The sequence below is a fragment of the Falco naumanni genome, chromosome 3, assembly GCF_017639655.2.
Source record: "Falco naumanni isolate bFalNau1 chromosome 3, bFalNau1.pat, whole genome shotgun sequence".
Taxonomy (NCBI): domain Eukaryota; kingdom Metazoa; phylum Chordata; class Aves; order Falconiformes; family Falconidae; genus Falco; species Falco naumanni.
The window spans coordinates 110,721,989-110,742,447 of record NC_054056.1 but is presented as its reverse complement, the minus strand read 5'-3'; the positions used below and the strand labels follow the sequence as shown (position 1 = coordinate 110,742,447).

The 20,459-nt window shown below is 38.7% G+C and overlaps 1 protein-coding gene across 1 annotated transcript in view; it reads left to right on the top strand.

The window, feature by feature from the left end:
- The window catches only part of MARCHF11 (membrane associated ring-CH-type finger 11), a 36,131-nt gene extending 18,601 nt beyond the window's left edge, over positions 1-17,530 (top strand). Inside the window, exons 3-4 of the mRNA XM_040588778.1 lie at positions 9,720-9,912; positions 17,049-17,530. Coding sequence (XP_040444712.1) covers positions 9,720-9,912; positions 17,049-17,371 — 516 coding nt within the window. The 3' untranslated portion in view covers positions 17,372-17,530. The remainder of the gene's footprint in view (positions 1-9,719; positions 9,913-17,048) is intronic.
- The last annotated feature ends 2,929 nt before the right edge of the window (positions 17,531-20,459 follow it).

Here is a 20,459-nt window from a genome sequence, read left to right as displayed (position 1 = left end):
CCAACACTGACCACTGCATTGGAGGTGCAGCCTCACCAGTGCCAAGTACAGGGGACAATCCCTTCCCTTGTCCTGCTGGCCACACTGTCTCTGATACCAGCCAGGGTGCTGTTGGCCTTCTTGGCCACCTGGGCACTGCTGGCTCATGTCCCCCCAGCCATCAGCCAGCACCCCCAGGGCCTTTTCCCCCAGGCAGCTTTCCAGCCGCTCTGCCCCAGGCCTGTCACATTGCATGGGGCTGTTGTGACCCAAGGGCAGGACCCGGCACTTCTCCTTATTGAACCTCATACAATTGGCCTTGGTCCATCGGTCCAGCCTGCCCAGTCCCCTCTGCAGAGCCTTCCTACCAACAAGCAGATCAACACTGCTGCTCAGCATGGTGTCATCTGCAACTTACTGAGGGTGCACTCGATCCCTTCTTCCAGATCATTGATAAAGATATTAAACATATATGTATAAACAAATATAAAATTGGTCCTAGCACTGAGCCCTGGAGAACACCACTTGTGACCAGCTGCCAACTGGATTTAACCCCTTTCACCACCACTCTTTGGGCTCAGCTGTCCAGCCAGTTTTTTACTGAGCAAAGAGTGCACCCATGCAAACTATGAGCAGCCAGTTCCTCCAGGAGAATGCTGTGGGAGATGGTGTCAAAGGCTTTACTAAGGTCCAGGTAGACAACATCCACAGCCTTTTTTCTCATCCACTAAGTGGATCATCTTGTCGTAGTAGAGCAGATTAGTAAAGCAGGTCCTACCTTTCATAAACCCATACCAGCTGGGTCTGATCACCTGGTTATTCTGCATGTGCTATGTGATGTTGCCAAATATGATCTGCTCCATAACCTCACCCAGCACCAAGGTCAGACTGACAGGCCTGTAGTTCCACGGATCCTTCTTCCTGCCCTTTTTGTACATGGGCATCACACTGGCTAACCTCTAGTCTTCTGGGACCTCCCCAGTTAGCCGAAACTGCTGATAGATGATTGAAAGTGGCTCAGTGAGCACTTCTGCCAGCTCCCTCAGTACCCTTGGGTGGATCCCACCTGGCCCCATAGACTTGGGTCTAAATGGTGTAGCAGTTTGCTAACCATTTCCACTTGGATTGTGATAACTTCATTCTGCTCCCCATCCCCGTCTTCCAGCTCAGAGGGCTGGGTACCCCAAGAACAACTGGCCTTACTATTAAAGACTGAGGCAAAGAAAGCATTAAATACCTCAGCCTTTTGCTCATCCTTTTTCACTATGTTTCCCCGCACATCAAATAAAAGATGGAGATTCTCCTTAGCCCTCCTTTTGTTGCTATTACATTTGTAGAAACATTTTTTATTGTCTTTTAGAGAAGTAGCCAGATTAAGTTCTAGCTGGGCTTCGGCCCTTCTCATTTTCTGCCTGCATAACCCCACAACACCCTTGTAGCTCTCCTCAGCGGCCTGCCCCTTCTGCCAAAGGTCATAAACTCTCCTTTTTTTCCATGAGTTCCAGCCAAAGTTCTCTGTTCAGCCAGGCCAGTCTTCTTCCCTGCCAGCTCATCCTTCGGCACAGGGGGATGGCTTGCTCCTGCACTTTTAAGATTTCTTTCTTGAAGAATCTCCAACCTTCCTGGATACCTTTGCCCTTAGGACTGCCTCCCAAGGGTCTCTCTCAACCAGTTTCCTAAATAGGCCAAAGTCTGCCCTCTGGAAGAGCAAGGTGGCAGTTCTGCTGACCCCCCTCCTTCCTTCTCCAAGAACTGAAGACTTTTACCAATTCTTGATTTCTGTGCCCAAGATAGCCTCCAACCATCACATCACCCACAAGTCTTTCTCTGTTCACAAACAGGTCCAGTAGGTGCCTTCCCTGGCTGGCTCACTGACCAGCTGTGTCAGAAAGCCGTCTTCCACATGCTCCAGGAACTTCCTAGGCTGTTACCTTTCTGTTGTATTTCCAGCAGACATCTGGTAGGTTGAAGTCCCCCATGAGAACAAGGGCTAGCAATTGTGAGATTTCTCCCAGCTACTTATAGAATGTTTTGTCTGCTTCATTGTGGCTGGGTGGTCTATAACAGACTCCCCCCCGGATATCGGCCTTGTTGGCTTTCCCCTCATTCTTACCCATAAACACTCAATGCTATCATTACCAACATTAAGCTCTAGACAATCAAAACACTCCCTAACATACATGGCTACCCCACCACCTCTTCTTCCTTGCCTATCCCTTCCAAATAATTTATAGCCAGCGCTCCATTCCTGTGAGCCATCCTACCATGTTTTCATGATGACAACTGTATCATAGTCTTCCTGCTGCACAATGGCTTCCAGCTCCTCCTATTTGTTGCCCACGCTGTGTGCATTGGTGTAGATGCACTTCAATTAGACTGTTGATCCTGCCATCTTTTTTGGGGGGAAAAGCCCTAATTCCTACACGACCATTCTCAGACACTTTTGTGGTTCTAACACTTGCTTCTTTGCACCTGCGTGGACCTCCATTCCCTACCTCCACTGAAGGACCTCACTAGCATGTTGTCCCTCAAACATTGGTGCGCCGCTTCCAGGCTTATCTCCAGTGTGCCTGGGTTTATCCCTTTCCCCCTTCAAATCTAGTTTAAAGTTCTTTCAATGAGCCCTGCTAACTCCTGCACAAAGATCCTTTTGCTGCTTTGGGACAGGCATATCCCATCTGTTGCCAGCAGGCCTGCTGTCATGTAAACAGATCCAGGATCAAAAAAACCCAAATTCTGCTGGTGACACCAGGCTCAGAGCCAGATGTTGATGTGCTGGCTCTTGCCGTTTCTTCCCTCATCATTCCCTGCAACTAGAAGGATCCAGGAGAACACTGTGTGTGCTCCTGATCTCTTAACCAGTTGTGCCAGGGCCCTGAAGCCTCTCTTGATTATCCTCAGACATCTTGTTGCAACTTCATTACAACCTATCTGAGAACTCAACAACGGGTAATAATCTGATGGCTGTACAAGGGCAGGAAGCCATCTCTCCATGTTCATCCCGAGTCCCAGGGAGGCAGCAGACTTGCCTAAGTGGCAGCTTTGGTCGGCGCATTGGGAGTCTACTGTGGCAATGACCCATCTTTTTTCCATTAAGGAAGCAGTTTTGACACAGGGCATAGGCTGATTTGGCCTCTGCAACACTTCCACGCTAGGTGAACCATTGGTGTCATTATTTCTGGGTTCCCCTTGCAGACCCTCATAACTGTTATACCCGGGCACATGGGGCAGTCACAGAGGGGGCACACCTGCTGCACTGGAACCTGTCATCATTGCCCCCTACTCCTTCAGTCACCATGTCTGTCACAGCACTCTCAAAACTCAAGCTGCAGCAAGACTTTTACCACCCATACCAGGTTAACGTCAATAAGTAGCTCCAACACCTCACCCTGGCACAGCCACCAATCCCCCACAAGGTTTCAAAGGTTCACCTACTGTGTTATTTCTTCCTACTCTTCAGGCCAGTCCATCTGCTTCTTGCCTCTACTGCATCCTTCTCGTTGTCTCTCCTACATCCAGGGCACCCGCTCTCCTCCCTCTGCTTCTTCCACATCTCTCTCCACTGACTACACCTCTTCCCTACCCCTTAGAGCTATTTAACCACTTAGCAGGAACCAGCCACAGCTGCACATCATCCACCCCGCCGGCCCTGAAGCCAGCCCACAGCTGCGTATTATCAATGTTAATTAACCCGCCTTCATTCCTCCACACATGTCCAGCCAGGCAGAGAGCATAGGGATGACTCCATGTTATTTGTCCTGTCTGCCTGTTGGGCTTGCCTCAGGGAAGGCAGGGTGCCATTCCAGTAGATTATCTCTCTCTCCCCCCCCCCCCGAGATGCTCCTCAAATTACTCCCCCCCCTTCCGGAGCTCTGTCGCACCTCCCACAGCTGTGCTCGGCCGGTGCTGGTGCAAGAGCAGGGCACAGCCGGCACCAGGGTGGCTGCATGTTCCCACCAGGGCTCTGTCTGGCCAGCGACATCAGCTCGTCACACAGCCCTGCAGTCTTGCCTCGTTCCTTTTATTTTTTTTGGCCTGCACCAAACGATAACTACTAATAATTTCTCGGAGAAAAAATTATGTAAGACTAATACAGTTTTCATCACAGGTCTGCTTGTGGTCTAAGATCTTGATTCTAGTATCATTTAAAAAATCATAAGATAAAATGTTAACCTATTCTGCTTGATAGTAAGATTTTGAAAGGTGAATGTAATAGAATGCAAAGATTTTGTACGTTGCTCGGGATGCTCAGGTTTCCGGGCACTGAGAAATCCAAGATGCATCCACTGCAGGTGTACAAGTTCTACTCAGTCATACACGTGACGTGAGCCAACACTTCCATGAACTATATCAACTAAATTGCTTGTGTGGTGCATGGATGGACAGTACCCACACAGCAAATGTTACGGTTTCAGAACGTCCCAAGTGAAATATTGATAGAGCCTTCCAAGCAGACTGAGAAGTTACGTACAAGCCAAACTTTCTGTATTGGTGAGCTTTCTGGTACGTGAAAAGATAATAGGCATTATGACTACAGGCACTGTATGTGTTAATAATTTATCAAAATAGGTAAGCCTTAATGGTGAGCTGCAATTTTTATGGCACTGATTAAAAAAAAAAAAAAAAAAAAAAAAGACAAAATAGAAGACATAAAAATAGAAGCTTATAGCCAAAAATGACATTTCAAATGTTTGTGTGTCTGCAAAAGGATGCATTCTCTATCCAGGCTCGTCAATAAGTTAACAATATCACTGCATATTAAATCATGTAGTCAATGTGTGCTTACTGCAAAACGTGTTAGAAAACTTAAATATCTAATGAGCTAGGCTGCTAACATGATAAAGTAAGAAGAGGGTATTTCAGATGTGGTTTGTTGTGTTGTTTTGCTGTTGTAAGAGTTTTATTCACACACAGATTGCAGATCCTATTATGCATAATGAATGACAGTAGGAAAGAAATTTTTCTCGTCAGAGCTGTCTGATTCTAGCAATCAGAGCAATTAGAGCAATCTAACAAAAAACTTTTTGATGTAATTGATATGTCATGAGGTTAATCATATTGTGTTATAATAGGTTAGTGCCAATTATTTGCCATTACTTTTAAATAAAATACACATTCCAGAATGACTAGAGGGAATGAGAGGCCTCAGTCAGCAGCGTCCATAATAAGCTGTGTTTCTGAGAGAACAGAGTGGGGTAACTGCCAGCAGCAATTTGGTATAAGGAATTTTGGTGGATTAAAAACTGGGACAATTGAGGCTGGTACACATTTGGAGATCTCTAAGGAAATTTCGTACGTTCTTTATAAGGATATAGGAGAACCTGCAGTTTCATTGCAGACATTTTTCACGTAACATAGTCTAAGCACATGCACAATCTCAGTACTTTTTAGATCACTGTCCTGCCATGTATTTTACAATAACCAGTGGGTTTTTACAAGGCACTATTGAAAAACACCAAGTTAATGTTGATTTATCTCAAAGATCATAGATCTCTGATTAGTATATTCATCTTTATGTCAATAAGGACATGCGTATAACTGTGTTAACTTTATTCTTTATCAAGTAGTCCATCAAAGCAATGCGTTTCTTTCAACTTCTGGGAGTCTCAACCTCAAAAAATAAGAAATTATGCAGTGTTTCTGCTTGATAGAGCCCTTAGAAGAGAAGAGGAGCAATGTTTCTGGGGTCAGCATTAGAACTATAGTGTACCATTAATGTATAGACTCTTAAATGGTTAATGAAAGGAAGACCAGTGGTAAATAAAAGATTAAAAGAGCCAAACATAATGAAGTGTCAGTAGAAGTAAAAGTGTAGGAAGTTTTCAAGGGACAGGCCATATTGCATTAAAATCAGAAGCATTAATTATTTTTTATTTATGAATGCACCATTTTCAAAGGAAGATTTCATCATCATTGTATATTAAAGTAAAACGTGTTCTTCTCATGGGGAACAGAGATGGCATAGTACATCATAACACTGCAGATATGTTGGGAAGGAATATGAAGTAGGATCCTATTTCATAGACATTTAAATGAGTATTGTTTTAATGAATCTTTCATTGAAAAATTACTTATGGTATTATAATTATCTAGATAAAAAATATTTAACATTTTCTTTCCATTTCTAGTTTTTAAGCAAAAATGATAATCTTTCTTATAATATTTATATTCTATGGCCATCTACTTTACAGAAGCTGACACTAAAAGGCTGTACAGATCTTTTCTAACTTGGCAAAATACTTAGCTAGAATAACTGTTACTGATTATGGAATGTATAGTCAGCAAATGACAAAGATTATAAAGTCACAATATAATTTATAATGATGAGCAGTTAAGAGTTGTGAGACAAGTTATATGAAGAAAATGAGAAACACTTCTGTGGAAATAATGGCTTTAAATTATGACACACTAATAATGAGAACATTCGATTCAGAATGTTAAATAATTCAGTCTGTTAAATTCTAAATGCAATTTTTAACATTAACTATCACTGAATTATTTTTACTACATTATTTTTGTGACCTCTTTATTGTAAGCTGTTAATTTGACATTAAAAGGTGAAATGATTTTAACAACATGTAACAGGGCATACAATAAGGTAAATGATTATGGGAAATGAAATAAAATTTAACTGGCTTTTGATCCTATAAAAAGAATCTTGCTCAGAAAAAGAGTATCCTGCTCCTGGGTGCCTCTCGGGGTGTATACGCACACATATTAACTATGTTGTGGGTAAGACTTCAGGTAGAAGAAAACATTGTGACCACAACACCAGTTCCTCTCCACAAGCCTTGTTGTGAAGTGCATATTGAGGAAGGTGGGGGAATATAGTTTCTGTTGTAGAAGAAAGCCAGTGAATACCACAAGGCCAAAGTGGATGAGTAATAGAAGAAAATAGCCAACCTGGGGTTCTAGGTTGTTTTATTTTTTAATTTTTTTTTGTTTTGTTTGTCTTGTTTTGTAGCTGTTCTTTGCTTTTTAAAGGCAAAGGTGTTAGGAACTACAACCTGTGGGAACGCTTGTGCATTTTCTCAATATTTGGGGTGGCTCCCCTTCCTGGCTGGTAGCATCTAATATACTGAATCTTTGGGATTACCGAATTTATTGAGGTTGAGAGATTCAATTGCTTGCATTCTTGACAGACAATTCATCTGATCAGGAGAATAGGAAAATAACTAGAATAGATTCTTGAGAAAATGCTAGGAAGAGGTGAGGATCATATCTACGTTTCTTAGGACTTTTCAAGGTCAAGCTTTTCTAGAAAGAAAGTTTGGGAAATTAAAAAAAAAGCCTTCATGAGATGGAAAAAGGTGGTAGGAGTGGTTGATTCAGGTTTGGAGTGGGAGACAGGAATGGAAATTGGATGTCAAGACAACACCAGGATAAGGGATGGGCTTTAGATCTAGACTGGATATTACATCACTTATCCCAAATTTTCAGACTACTTTTCCTTTTGTTCAGTACTATCTTTGCAGAATAATTATGAGCAATCTAAGTGTAAAAAAAAAAAAAAAAAGAAAGAAAGAAAAAGAAAATCAAAATAAGCTGAAGTGAGTTTAGGAACTTCTGCATTGCTGAAGTTGCACTGTGAAAGCTCTTTTTTTTTTTATTTCAGTGGTATAAGTCTTTTCAATTTATTGCCAGCTTCTTCCATGAATTCAACAGTTTAATATTTTGTGACAGTTAAAACTTTATTTCATCTAAATGTATTTTGATTTCAAGCATTCTAAAAAAATGTATGAAAGGTCTGTCTCACACTGATACTGAAAGAAGATAGAAAGAGATACGTAACCAATAGTATTTTTGACAGTTTTCTGCCAAATCACACTATGTGTCTTCAGCTGAGAAATGAAAAATGTTTTTGTTGAACATAGCTCTATAGAGTCTAAAGAGAATTCTGTGAATTTCAGTCTTGACATTTAAATTCTGTGTACAAGTAATGTCTGAGTCATGAGAAGCTCACACCATTCCACCATGCATCACTTGTTAGTGATCTTCCTTGATCTTATAAAAAACAATTCAAAGCAAATGAGTATCCATAGTTGATTTACCATAAAAAAGGTATAAGTCGATATGAATAGCCCTATTCCAAACTCTAAAATTCTATGAAATAGCTAGCAGAAGTTTAATAAGTTCATTATAAAAGGATAGTATTTCAATATTTCTTTACAGTTTACAGATTGTTATACAGCTGTCTTTTTGTACTGTTATCTTCAGAAGGCTGCCACAAGAGAGGGCATGCAGTACCAGATCTCAAATGAGGCAACAGTAGAAAAGTTAATGGGAAAGCTGAAAGAAGAAAGAGGCAGAGGACCTCATTGCTCACCCAGGCTCTTCACAGTGGTTATTGATGGAAGAAAGGGTGTGTAAGCTTGGAACAAAAGAGGATCAGACTGGATATAGGAAAAAATAATCTTTAAGGAAAACATTTTTTGACCTGAGGGCAATCAGGAAGTAGAACAGGCTGCCCGAAGATGCTGAGTAGTCTCAATGCTTGTAGGTTTTCAAGGTGTTACCGAATGCAGCCCTGAGCAAACCTGATCTGATCTCATTATTAACCCCATTTGGAGCAGGAAGTGGAACTAAAACCCTCCCACAGCCCTTTGCAACCTGAGTTATTCTATAATCTTTTGATCATACAGTACTGGGTACCCAACTGCTGGTAAAAAGAGAAAGCTTTCATAAACAGGAAAAAGGAAAAATTATTGCCAGACGGGAGAAGAGGTAATAAAGCCCTTACTAGAGTAGCTTTCTCCACCTGCTTGCTATTGCAACTGTAGAAGTGTGTAGGTATGTTCAAAATTAGGAACAGGAAAGATGACAATCTACAAAGTCTGCATACTAGGCGTGGAATAGGTGCTGGGGCTAAAGAGGGGAATCTGCCAAGCTAATTTAGACAATTATGGCCAAGAAAGACCATATATGTTAAAGGTAATCTAGAATGCTCCTTTCCCTAAGTTGTGTTTTGCTTTTGTGACTGTTTTAAGAGTATTTTATTTCTATTCTTATCTTGACAGAATTCAGTAAGCATAGTCTTTTATATTTAAATCTTGTCACACCATAAATCTGAGTCATGTTAAATATGGAGGATAAAGCCTTCCCTGGAAAGGCGGGCGTAACTGGGGTGCACTGAAAAGAAATATTCATGCTACCTATCTCCCTGAATCTTCAGGTTGCTTCCACACTAGGTGTCTTCTGGTACTGTTAACAGTGGTTTATGCAGAGAAAGCTAACTCCTTTGGTATGTCTGGAACTCCTCTGATGAGCAGCAGGAAAATGGAAAATGGCTTCAAACTTTAGGGGGGTGCGATGGAAAGGAAAGTTGTCACTTTCAACTTGTCACACTAACTTAAAACATGCTTAAGATTGTCTTCCCAACATTTTTTTTTATTCTGTTCATTAGCCCATGAATATGAAAGGCTGAGTACCGTTCCTAAGACTAAATCTTTTTTTTTGCCTATGTATTCAAAACAGAAATGAAGCTATTAACTCTTGTGAAGTTCACAGCTAGATGGTGATGATAATGACACTGGAGGGGATGGGGAAGCAACTGTTAGTTTCACTTTAAATAAAAATGAAATAGGAAAAAAGTTATATAAAATGTCAGTATCAAGGATATTAGTAAAGACCTATGATGTATAAATATTAAAATAATTTCTGATTTCAGGAAAAAAGTGGAGTTGAATGTACAATCGCAGACAATAACATTTTTATCTTATGCAACTTTGTTTCTCTTTTAGTGGCAAAGCATTACTATAACACTGGTTGAGAAAGTGCAGATGGTTGCTGTAATCCTAGGATCTCTGTTCTTAGTAGCAAGTGTGACTTGGCTTCTATGGTCAGCCTTCAGCCCTTATGCAGTATGGCAAAGAAAGGACATCCTTTTTCAAATCTGCTATGGAATGTATGGTTTTATGGATCTAGTATGCATAGGTAAGCTCAAAATCTTTAAACAGCACAGACTGTGGTTTAAGACTGTGACTATATCTATTTTTCTAATTGGTCACTCTAATTGATCACTCCAGTTCTTTACAGATTTGTTCTCAGCTGATACCTTTGGCAAATACTGCTTTTTACAGTGTTACAAATACTGCAAAGAGAAAAGAACCAAAGAAGCTTTACTCTCAGATTAATCAAAGTGTCTCTCTGAGATCTTAGTGGTGAGAACAGAATCAATTTCAATTTCTTGAAAAAACAGATGGCTAGCAAAATTCAGGAAGTTAAGCAGATGAAAAAGTCATTATTAAAATAATTAGTAAAATTACATGTCAAATCTTTTACTGATGCTACTTTGCATTAGGTTGTACCATCATGAAGCACAGAAGAAACCCCTGACAATGTCTTCAAACTACATATCCAAAATTGAGTTGCACAGACTTATATAGGTCACTGTGCTACTAGTAGAGAAGAACGGAGAAGACAGGCATGAGTGCTTTGTACATCATAAACAGTTACGAAACACTCTAATAGTGCTAACTATAGTAACTTACTTTACTATTAAAAATTCTCAAGTCATTTAACTCTAGCTGAAATCTTATAAAAGAAAACGCATTTTACTGCAAAGCTATTTTGACCAGTTTTGATATTTCTGAAAATATACTAGACCCAGATGTAAATAGAAATCAATTTCATATTTGATGAAACAACCTTGAATTGATTGTTATAATAGCTGTTTATTTGCAGAAAAAGTTTAATAATTGCAGTAAACATTAAACCACATTCTTAGAATTGCAATTCCAAGAAAATCCAGAAGTCAAATGCTATCTGGTATTTGTTTTGAGATTTCTAAGTGATCAATGTTGATGTTATGCCAGTCTCAAATATGGGAATTCAGAAGGACAGTGCTGAAATTTACTCAATAAGGTGCAAAGAAACAGAGTGATTCCTAATATCAAGGCTTTTGCTTTGTTCATAGAGCCATATCATCTTTTGTTCAAGCCATCTCATTACTGTAAAAGTATTTATATTTCAGCTGGATCAGCAGTTCTGTTTATTTTTCTGAAAGAAGTCCACTCTGGGATATTTGAGAACACAGGCTTTCTTCTGTGAACCCAAATCTTCTCAGACAAAAAAATGAACAGAAGTTAGGTCTCTAATACTCATGACAAGTGCTCAGCTTTTAAACAAAAAAAGGGCTCAGCTACATGTCCTCTTACATGCTGATTCCTGAACACCACTTTTTTCAGCTTAACACTCAATATTGAGGTTTTTTGCTTTTGTTTAAAAAAACACTGAATGAAGACAAAATGTGCTTCAGGCATTCTAAATATTTAATTTATACAGAATTCTGTTCTTTTCACAAAGTTTGCAACTGTAAAAAAATTACTTTTCTGTGCATCAACTAGTTGGTATAAGCAGTTATTCAAACTATTTCCATTTCTTTCCATGTGTTTGACTTAAAACCTCTAAACCAAATTAATCTCAAGATCAGTAGAGAATGGCTATGGGTGATCAGAAATATTAGTGTATTTATCTAAAGAAGTAAACTATTGGAAGGCGAGTCTTCAGTACGTTAGTACATGCAGTTCTGTAGCTGCTTTTCAAACCAGCCAGTCTCAAGCCACCCCTGGACTGGAAACTACTGAACTAACTTGTACCTCTCACGGCTCTGGAGCTTCTAGCCTCACTGGCACCATGCAGAAGCAAAGTAGATGTGCAGCTGCCTTCACCTACAAGATAAACTGACTTGCCTGTAATTACATAAATGTGTATTTTATAGTCCAATCATAAATAACACACAAAAAATTTTATGTAAAACTGACTATAATTAAGTATATTTGGAAACTGTTTTGTAATCACAAAGTTCAGTGCAGATGTGACTTAACAGTTTACTAAACTGTATCTAGAAATTCAAAAAGCTGTATAAAGAAGGTTTGGTAATCGTAAATTTTTGATTGTCCAGATTCATCTAGCCCACTTACTCTGCATATAATTTCAAGTAATTTGCATTCTGTAAGTTTATAATACCAGCAGTTCCTGTAACTCTTGAGAATATTTATTAATATATTCAACTTTATTAAATTTTATCTTTTTCTTTCATCATAAAGTGATTTTAGATTGATAGTTTTAATTTAAAACATTCAAATGAAGTTCTCTAATAGATGGATGTAATTATTACTTACAAATTTTTTTCTAAAAAACTCAGCACTGTCCATTATGCTGATGACTTCCCAAAGGCATTAACATATGATTTTACCGTTATATATTATATGCAATCTCTTATATCATAAAGCTTATAATGCTTACAGCCAGCCATAGTTATCACTTAGTATCTTCTCTCTTCTCATTTGTCTTTAATTATCCATGGCATTCTCTTAATTTTCAACAGGATTCACGGTGAGTGAATACCTGTATTCCCACTGGAATCTCTATTTCCATGAAAAATTGATGTAGGCATATGGGTTTTCCTGTGCAGCACATAGTTCAAGACAAGTGCTTGAGTTACTGGTGGTAGCTTAACCAAATAACCAAAACTTATTCGAATCGCCTTCAGTTACGCCTCCTTATGGCTTTGCATAAGCATTATGAATATTTATTTGTGAAGTGTAAATATCTGTACTTTCTGAAATGTTTTTTGTCATTATTTTTAAAAGCAGTGTGGCTAAAGGTACTGACATTATATGATGTCTCTGAAACTTGCATATATTATGTTGTTTTCCCAATGATTGATTTATATATCACACGTAACATACCACCCACTTTCTTATCAAGTAAGTTACATGTGACTTGTATTTTAATTCTTGGTCTTGTTTTACTTTTCACCAAAAGAAATATCCCAAAGATTACAGATCACCAATATAATGTTCTGTTCATTCCAGTGTACATATTCTATTGGTATCCATTCTTCTTGTTTCACTCTAAATTTTTCCATAATTCTGCCTAACACAATAGTTTTTACTTATCAGTGTTAGTTTCAACCCTACAAGTCACTAGTTTGTACTTTCCTGCTTCTAAGCTGGGTGTAAAGCTGTTCTCTTTGAAACTTGCTGAGAGGAGTTTTGCTAAGGCAAACCTGGAACATTTTAAATAAGTAGGACTACTGCCTGTGAAACCCAGAGCTATTGCAGTGATAGTGCTAGGATCGGGCCATCCACGTAGGTGTTACCAGAGGGAAAGAGTTCATGAGTTAACATGAAATCAATTAACAATATAAAACCCTTATGTAGCCACCGAAGGACAGTAAACCAAGCCTTTGCCATCCTGCTTTGCAGACCTAGCAATTATTTCTCATAACAGCAAAGTCATACTACTTTATCTGTTTTCACTGGAATATAATGATAACTACTATGATTGTGCACTTTTTTAGTTAAAATGGTTCTAATAGGAACAAAAGCTTTCACAAATACTAACAGCTTACTTGCAATCCCAGAGCAATAGTACAGCTCCTTTAGAGCGTGAAAAGCAGTTGTAACGTTGCACTAGAAACATGAGTGGTGCCAGTGGTACTGTGGCAGCGGAGTAAGAGATAGGAGCCAACGTGAGGTGTGAATAGCCCTCTGAAAGGCTTTTTCTTCCCTGCCAAGGAACTCGATGCCTAGCAACATTCCTGTAACTCCTTAGTTGTAAAAATGTACAGGCTGAAGCTGCTTAGAATGAACACATCTAGCTGCACTTAATACCTCCCTACTCAGAAAGTCTTTTTTTTTTTTTTTTCTTCACATTAGAACTAATTCTAAATAGACTAGAAAGAGTTGTATTGCTATTTTAGAGTGGAGATATTTCACTTTAATGCTTTGAGCATTTTGTTGCATTTTTTAATATCTGTGGGCCCTAGAATAGTATTAGACATAGCATTTTGTCCAGTGGCGAAGTCTGTTTCTGAAAAGGGTCTTTTAATTCCCTGGTGAAAGTTTGTGATGTTTCTGGGAGGACATTCCAAAATGATTATAAGTAAGATTACTGTGATAAATAAGAAAACATTGGAACCTAATACCACCACACCTGAATGAGCTAGGACAAGTTTCCTGCTTGCAAAGACATTTCAGTATGAAAAATTTCAAATGATCTTATGACTAAAGGTAAGAAATCCTTTGGATAGAGTGAAAGAATCTCAGTATTTGGCAATAAAAGAAAACTATGATCTCTCCATAATCCTATTGTCTGGGTCCCACTACCGTCCCTATATCTTAATAGTAAATAAAATAAATCCGCAGAGCCTTAGGACATTTTGCCAGGTCCATCATCCCAAAACTCTGTTCCTTGTAGATATTAACTAGACAGAGCATCAGAATGGCTAACAGTAGTGAATTCTAACACTTCAGCTTGGGATCATCTGGGTCAAAAAAGGAATTTTTTTTTCCCTAGGACTGTGAAACTATGTCCTCTGTGCTGTTGAAATCATGGTGTTTGGAACAAGTCAGTATTATTCATGGATTTATCCTTTATTTCTCTCTCATATGCTCATTCATTGCTGTGAAACTCTTAAAAAAAAGGAGATTCTTTGCCATTTTCTTACAGCTTCATTTTAGTGACTAACTACTTATATTTGGAGCATCAGAACTTCTCCGGACCTGGAAAATCTCCATCATTTAAAACTTACCTAGATTTCCTCTTCTTTTTGGTCTTGAAACTGTTGGTGCTGAGAGAGTTTTTTTTTCTCCTGCCTCCTGGAGAATGTCTTTCAAAGAGACAAGAGCTATTGGAATTCTTTTGCCTCTTCTACATAGGTCTTTTTCAATCTATAGTTTTATCAGATGGAAAATAAAGGTTTTTATGGGAGGAGTTATGAAAGTACTCTTTTTCTCCTTCAGCATTGCCAAATCTGACAACTTTATTTCAAGCTTTGCAATATTTGATCCTTTGTTTGGTAGGTAGCTCCTTTAGAGTGTCTATGACTAATAGTTTCTATTTTAAAGAAAACTTCTCTTCATAGACATTGTTGAAAAATTTTTGAAAACATTATTCCAGTAAATCCTGAAAGCTCAAAAACAGTAAAAGAGAGCTCTCAAAAAGAAGTCGTCCTATGACTTTTTCTGTCATAATTTTGGGAGGATACTTTTGACTGTTTAAATATACATCATGTACCTTAATGATCCATTCTCAGCTGCTTCCTTCTCTATTCTGAAATATGTTGTTCAGGTTCTAATGGGGTGCAGGCAGATATCAAAAATCTTTACATGAGGGTAAATAGGTTCTCTCAATTTTGCTTCATCACAGTCTTAAGGGAAATTGAGCCAAAGAATACCATAATCCAGGGGAAATGATGTTCATCTCCATTATCTTTCTATAGGAAATCCAACAGAAAAAAAAGGGGGGGGGGGGGGGGAAGGGAGGGAGGGAGGGAGGAGGATCTTTGTCACAGCAATAAAACCATGGCATATTTGGTTTGTGGATTCTGTACATGATCAAACACATTTATCCTTTTTAAGACAATATATCTAGTCTTGAAGGTGCATTTATGTATTAACATGGCTGCTGAATTTTTAGGACAGGTTGCTTTACGTATATCTGAGAAGATGAAGATAGACATCTTGAAATCAAGAAAATTTTGCACTGAGATGCTATGCTGATACAAAATACATTTAGAAAATTTAACATTTAATTAAGTTTATATTGGGTTCGTTTTGCTGTATTGGATACTTCCATGAAATCTAGGCAACTTGAAAGCCTTACAGAGATGCTACATTTGCTATCAAGTCCTTCTGAAAGCAATCTTAGATAGTTTCTCTATCTTTTAGTGTAATGATCTTTAAAAATGTGTTCAGGGTAGACATTGCTGTCTGCGAGTCATTGCACTTGAATCTGAAGTTTCCTGTTCATACAAATGTTTTTATCATCTTTTCTGCTTGTGCCATCTGTGAATGTCTCCTTTCTGGTATCAGTTAACCATGCTAAGAGACCTCAAACACTTAAATGACAATTCTGTTGTGTAGGAACATGTGATACACAATCTCTTGGGATAAAGAACTATATCCTGTGACACCACAGATCTATTATAGCAGTGGCCATATACAGGAAAATTTTAGGCAAGACACACACTGGACAAAAATATTATAATTGTTTTTGTCTAGGCAGATTGCTCTCCTCCCAAAGCAGGGAGTCAGAGAAAACATGTGACATTGATCAGAACCATGTAAGTTACCAGGCTGGTTGAGGATAAACCTAATAAGAAGGCTGAAGTCCTATGTGCCTCCCTACTAAATCCATATTTTAAGTACTTACACATAAGGAGTGCGTGTATAAATAAATGCACACATACACATACATACAAAAAAATGAGTTTCATTCAAGTAAATAAATTTCTTGAATGCATACAATAAGCGTATGTATTAGCTACATGGAAGTTCATAAGCAGATTGAGCTGTTGAGGACTTCAAATAATCTGTATTTTCCTCGAAGGACCCTTTAAAAATTTCCCGAGTCTCAACAAAAAAGATGTTTCTCAATGTTTTTCTACTGAATTTTGAAGAGAAAAAGAAAGCCTATCATCTTTGCCATGCTCGTCATAGTTAATAAGAACATTTAATTTCTTCTTGCTCTACTGAAGCAAGACAGGAAAGTCATTATACTTACAGCTGTTTCAGGTTTTCATAAACCTTTTGTGCTCCTAAGTTTTACTAAGAATGTGAAAACAGTTAGATTTGTTTGTGTCTGTACTGAATTCTACATGACACTCTTAAGCAAATTTAAGACCATCCTGTTCATTACAGAAGGTCTAACCTACTTAAAGATCTACTGAAACCAGTACAAATCTCAGTAAATAAGTAGTACTTACCAAGAAGGATAACACTAGTGTAAACGGTCAATTTACAAATCTGCCAGTAAGGTTCTTTTATATTGGTTTACTTAACTCTAAATACTTTATTTAGTTCTGCATGCTCAGATTATTCTAGTATTAGTTATGTTGAGCTTTCATTCAGAACAGTTTTATTTCCTCTGCCTCCCAATCTTAAACACATGAATAACCAGTTACACTGCATATGTACAATTTATTTGAATTATCAGATTTACAGGTTAATTTAGTAGGCTGTGGCAATTGCCATATTCATTACAATGTGTTACATCTCTATTTGCATTCAAAATCCATCGACGTTTTGTACAAACTTTTTTTGTTTTTTTCTAAATTTCAGGATTGATAGTACATGAAGGTGCATCTGTTTATCGAGTGTTTAAGCGCTGGAGGGCTGTGAATCTACACTGGGATGTATTAAATTACGATAAAGCCACAGACATAGAAGAGAGCAGTCGAGGAGAATCCTCAGCAGGAAGGACATTGTGGTTACCACTGACTGCATTTAGAAACAGAAGTTTAGTTCATCCAACACAGTTAACTTCACCAAGATTTCAGTGTGGCTACGTATTGTTACATCTGTTCAACCGCATGAGACCTCAGGAAGATTCATCAGAGGATAACGGCTCTGGGGAAGTAGTGATGAGAGTGACCTCAGTGTAAAGATTATGCTCACTGTGCTACACAGATAAGGATAATGTGCCCTGATGTTACAGGACTTTGGAATGTAGTTACAATGAATGGTGAAACCATTAACACTTGAAAAAACATATACACATTTTTCTAAAATTTAATGCTTTTTATATGATCAACTTAAACACAAATACATTTTTCTGGAAAAAAAAAAAGTCTCTTGGTTTTTATATAGTTGGGTTTATTAGATCTTTTGTTGATTTGTACCTGATGTGTATGCAGTATAGTTTAACTCTTAGGTCTTTGAATGATAAGGAAGCTAATTTTTTAAGTAAAAAATTATATTTAAATGTATTTTCTTAAACTCTGGCTTTAATCCACTACTTTTATTTTTCCCACTTTCATGAGGATTAAACTGAACAACCTTCTTCCAAAACGAAACATAATGTTGACACAAGTCAAGTATTCTTCCTTTTCTGGCTTTATTTTGTTGTTGTTTGTAGCTCAGTTCAGGTGTATGAAAGCAAGTAAGGGATATATTGTCCCTTGCCTTTGAGCAGAAAGTCCAGTGGGTGTTCTACAAAACTTAAGGGAAGATGCGAACTTTTCTCTTCCTTTAGCTCTCCCACGTGGGCATGCAAGATGTCAGACACAACTGTGACACAGGCAGGAGAAGTCTTGTACTTCCTCTCGAGTCTCTGAGTTCTGCAGAGTGCTGGTGCTGAGCTTGTGCACAGAGGTGACATTACCTCCTGAGCAGCGGTGCTGAATTTAGCAGCCTGTGAACTTCTAGTACCATTCTAACTATAGGACATTGACATGCCTTTTTTTTTTTTTTTTTTTTTTTAAAGAAGAAATGTACATTACAACTTCTAGAGTGATAAGTCATCCTAATGGAAACTGAAGTAGAAATAGTGCAGAGCCTTAATTTTGCCAGGTAATGAATCATGATATTAAAAATGGGCCAATATTCATCTTCATCATGATAGCTAATCAATGCTATGAAGTTTGCTTCTCTGTCTTTCTCTCGTGGCAAAAATTCTAATATAATTTAATCAAATGGAAATGGAAATAATTTCCAAGTTAATTATTAAGTCTGTTGAAGATCAAGATGAAAAAGTAAGACTAAAATGACTCTGAGAGCACCAGCTTACATAAACCAGTTTGTGATAGGATGACCTTGGCTGGCTGTTCAGGCCCTCACCAGCTGCTCCCCACCCCCCCCCTAAACAGGACAGAGGGAGAAAATAAGATGAAAAAGCTTGTGGTTTGAGACAAAGACAAAGGCATCACTTACCAATTACTGTCATGAGCAAAAGAGGCAACACGGGGAAGATTAATTTATTGCCAATTAAAATAGAGTTGGATGGTAAGAAACAAAGACAAAGCCTAAAACACCTTCCTTCCACCCCACCCCACTCGTTCTTCCTAGGCTCAGCTTCACCCCTTCACTCCCAGCTCCTCCACCTCCCCCCCCCAGGCAGTGCAGGAGGGTGGAGAAAGGAGACTGTGGCCAGTCCATATCAACTCTTGTCTGCCACTCCTTCCTCCTCACACTTTTCCCTGCTCCAGCATGGGGCCTTCCCATGGGCTGCAGTCCTTCAGAATAAACCTGCTCCAGCGTAGGCTCTCTATGGGCCACAGTTCCTTCAGGGCATGTCCACCTGCGGTGGTGTGGGGTCCTCCAGGGGCTGCCGTTTGGATATCACCTGCAGCATGGTCCTCTCCTTGGGCTGCAGGAGATACCTGCTCCGCCATGGTCCCTCCAGAGGCTACAAGGAAATACTTGCTATACCAGCATCGCTCCAGAGTCACAAGGAAAACTGCTCGGGAGCAGCTGTGTCTGGCACAGAAAGGCTGCCCCTGCAGCTCCTGCCTCCACCTCCCTGGGCACCTGCAACCCCATATGCAATTAGTTTTTCTGTTTCAAAATAAGTTGCAACCAATGGCTGAAATATTTCAGAGTTATTTTGTGCAGTAGCTGGAGTGCTGTGGCTAGAAAATTCCCTCTCAGGGGTCAACAGGCTGGTGCTGGAATCAGGGCATGCCTTCTCTTTATACAAGGCTCACATGCCAACACCAGACACGGGAGGCTTCTGTAACTATACTTGGAAACGAGAGAAATAATTTAAGCATTGGTGCTAAGAGCTCTTTATATATTCATAAACATTTAGCCAATGAACTCTACACAGGGCCCAGCGTTCTGCATTGCAGTCTCACAAGCTCAAATTTACACTTACTAAATCTACAGATGACTTTCTGCTCTTTAAACAATTAATGTGAAAAGCAGGTACATAAGCCGTGAACAACAAAATACTGTCTCCAGAAAAAAAAAAAAAAAAAAAAAAGCCAGTTTATCTCCTGCACAGCAAATTACCAATATAGGACAAGCAATCTCATTGAGAAATTATGAGAATTCACTTATAGATTGCCTTAAAGGAGGAATGTGTGGAGAAACACATGAGAGAAACTGTGACTGGGGAAACCTGCTGTATTACTGGGAATTAATTGTTCTTAATTACTACTTAAATGAAGCCTTCTTTCCCACAATGACCACAACTCCACATGACTAAGTTGAGATCAGAGTTAGTATCTCAAAAAGCACTTGAAACACAAGGAGAATAAACCGTTCTGTGATCAATATCATTAAAAGGTTATGCTTCACGCCTTTTAGATACTTGTGATCTCTGGGATTTAAAGAGTGTTTCTGTGGTCTTTTTACAGCATCCTAAAACGAAAATTGAGAATTATACAAAAACATTCTGTTGTAAAGAAATCTTTTTCATTCACATCCAAATAATTAGTGTGTTGGAAAAAAATGACTCACCAGAAAAGATCAATATATGTAATTTAAGAGAGGACAAGATCTCTATGTACAAATATGTGAAAGACACAGGGGTCTAGAACACTTAGCAGCTTTTGAGGGAAAAAAAATGGTCCAGTTCAGAGTAATGAAAATTGGTAGTGAGAAAAATGCTTAGGACAAATATCAGAAAAGCCTTTTTTATAGTTGAATTGGTTTATCATTAATCATTTCTATGGCACAATAGTTTTGCATGTGTCTGCATTTACATGTTTCTGTATGTAGAAAGCAAGATCAGGAAATGATCAACAGTGA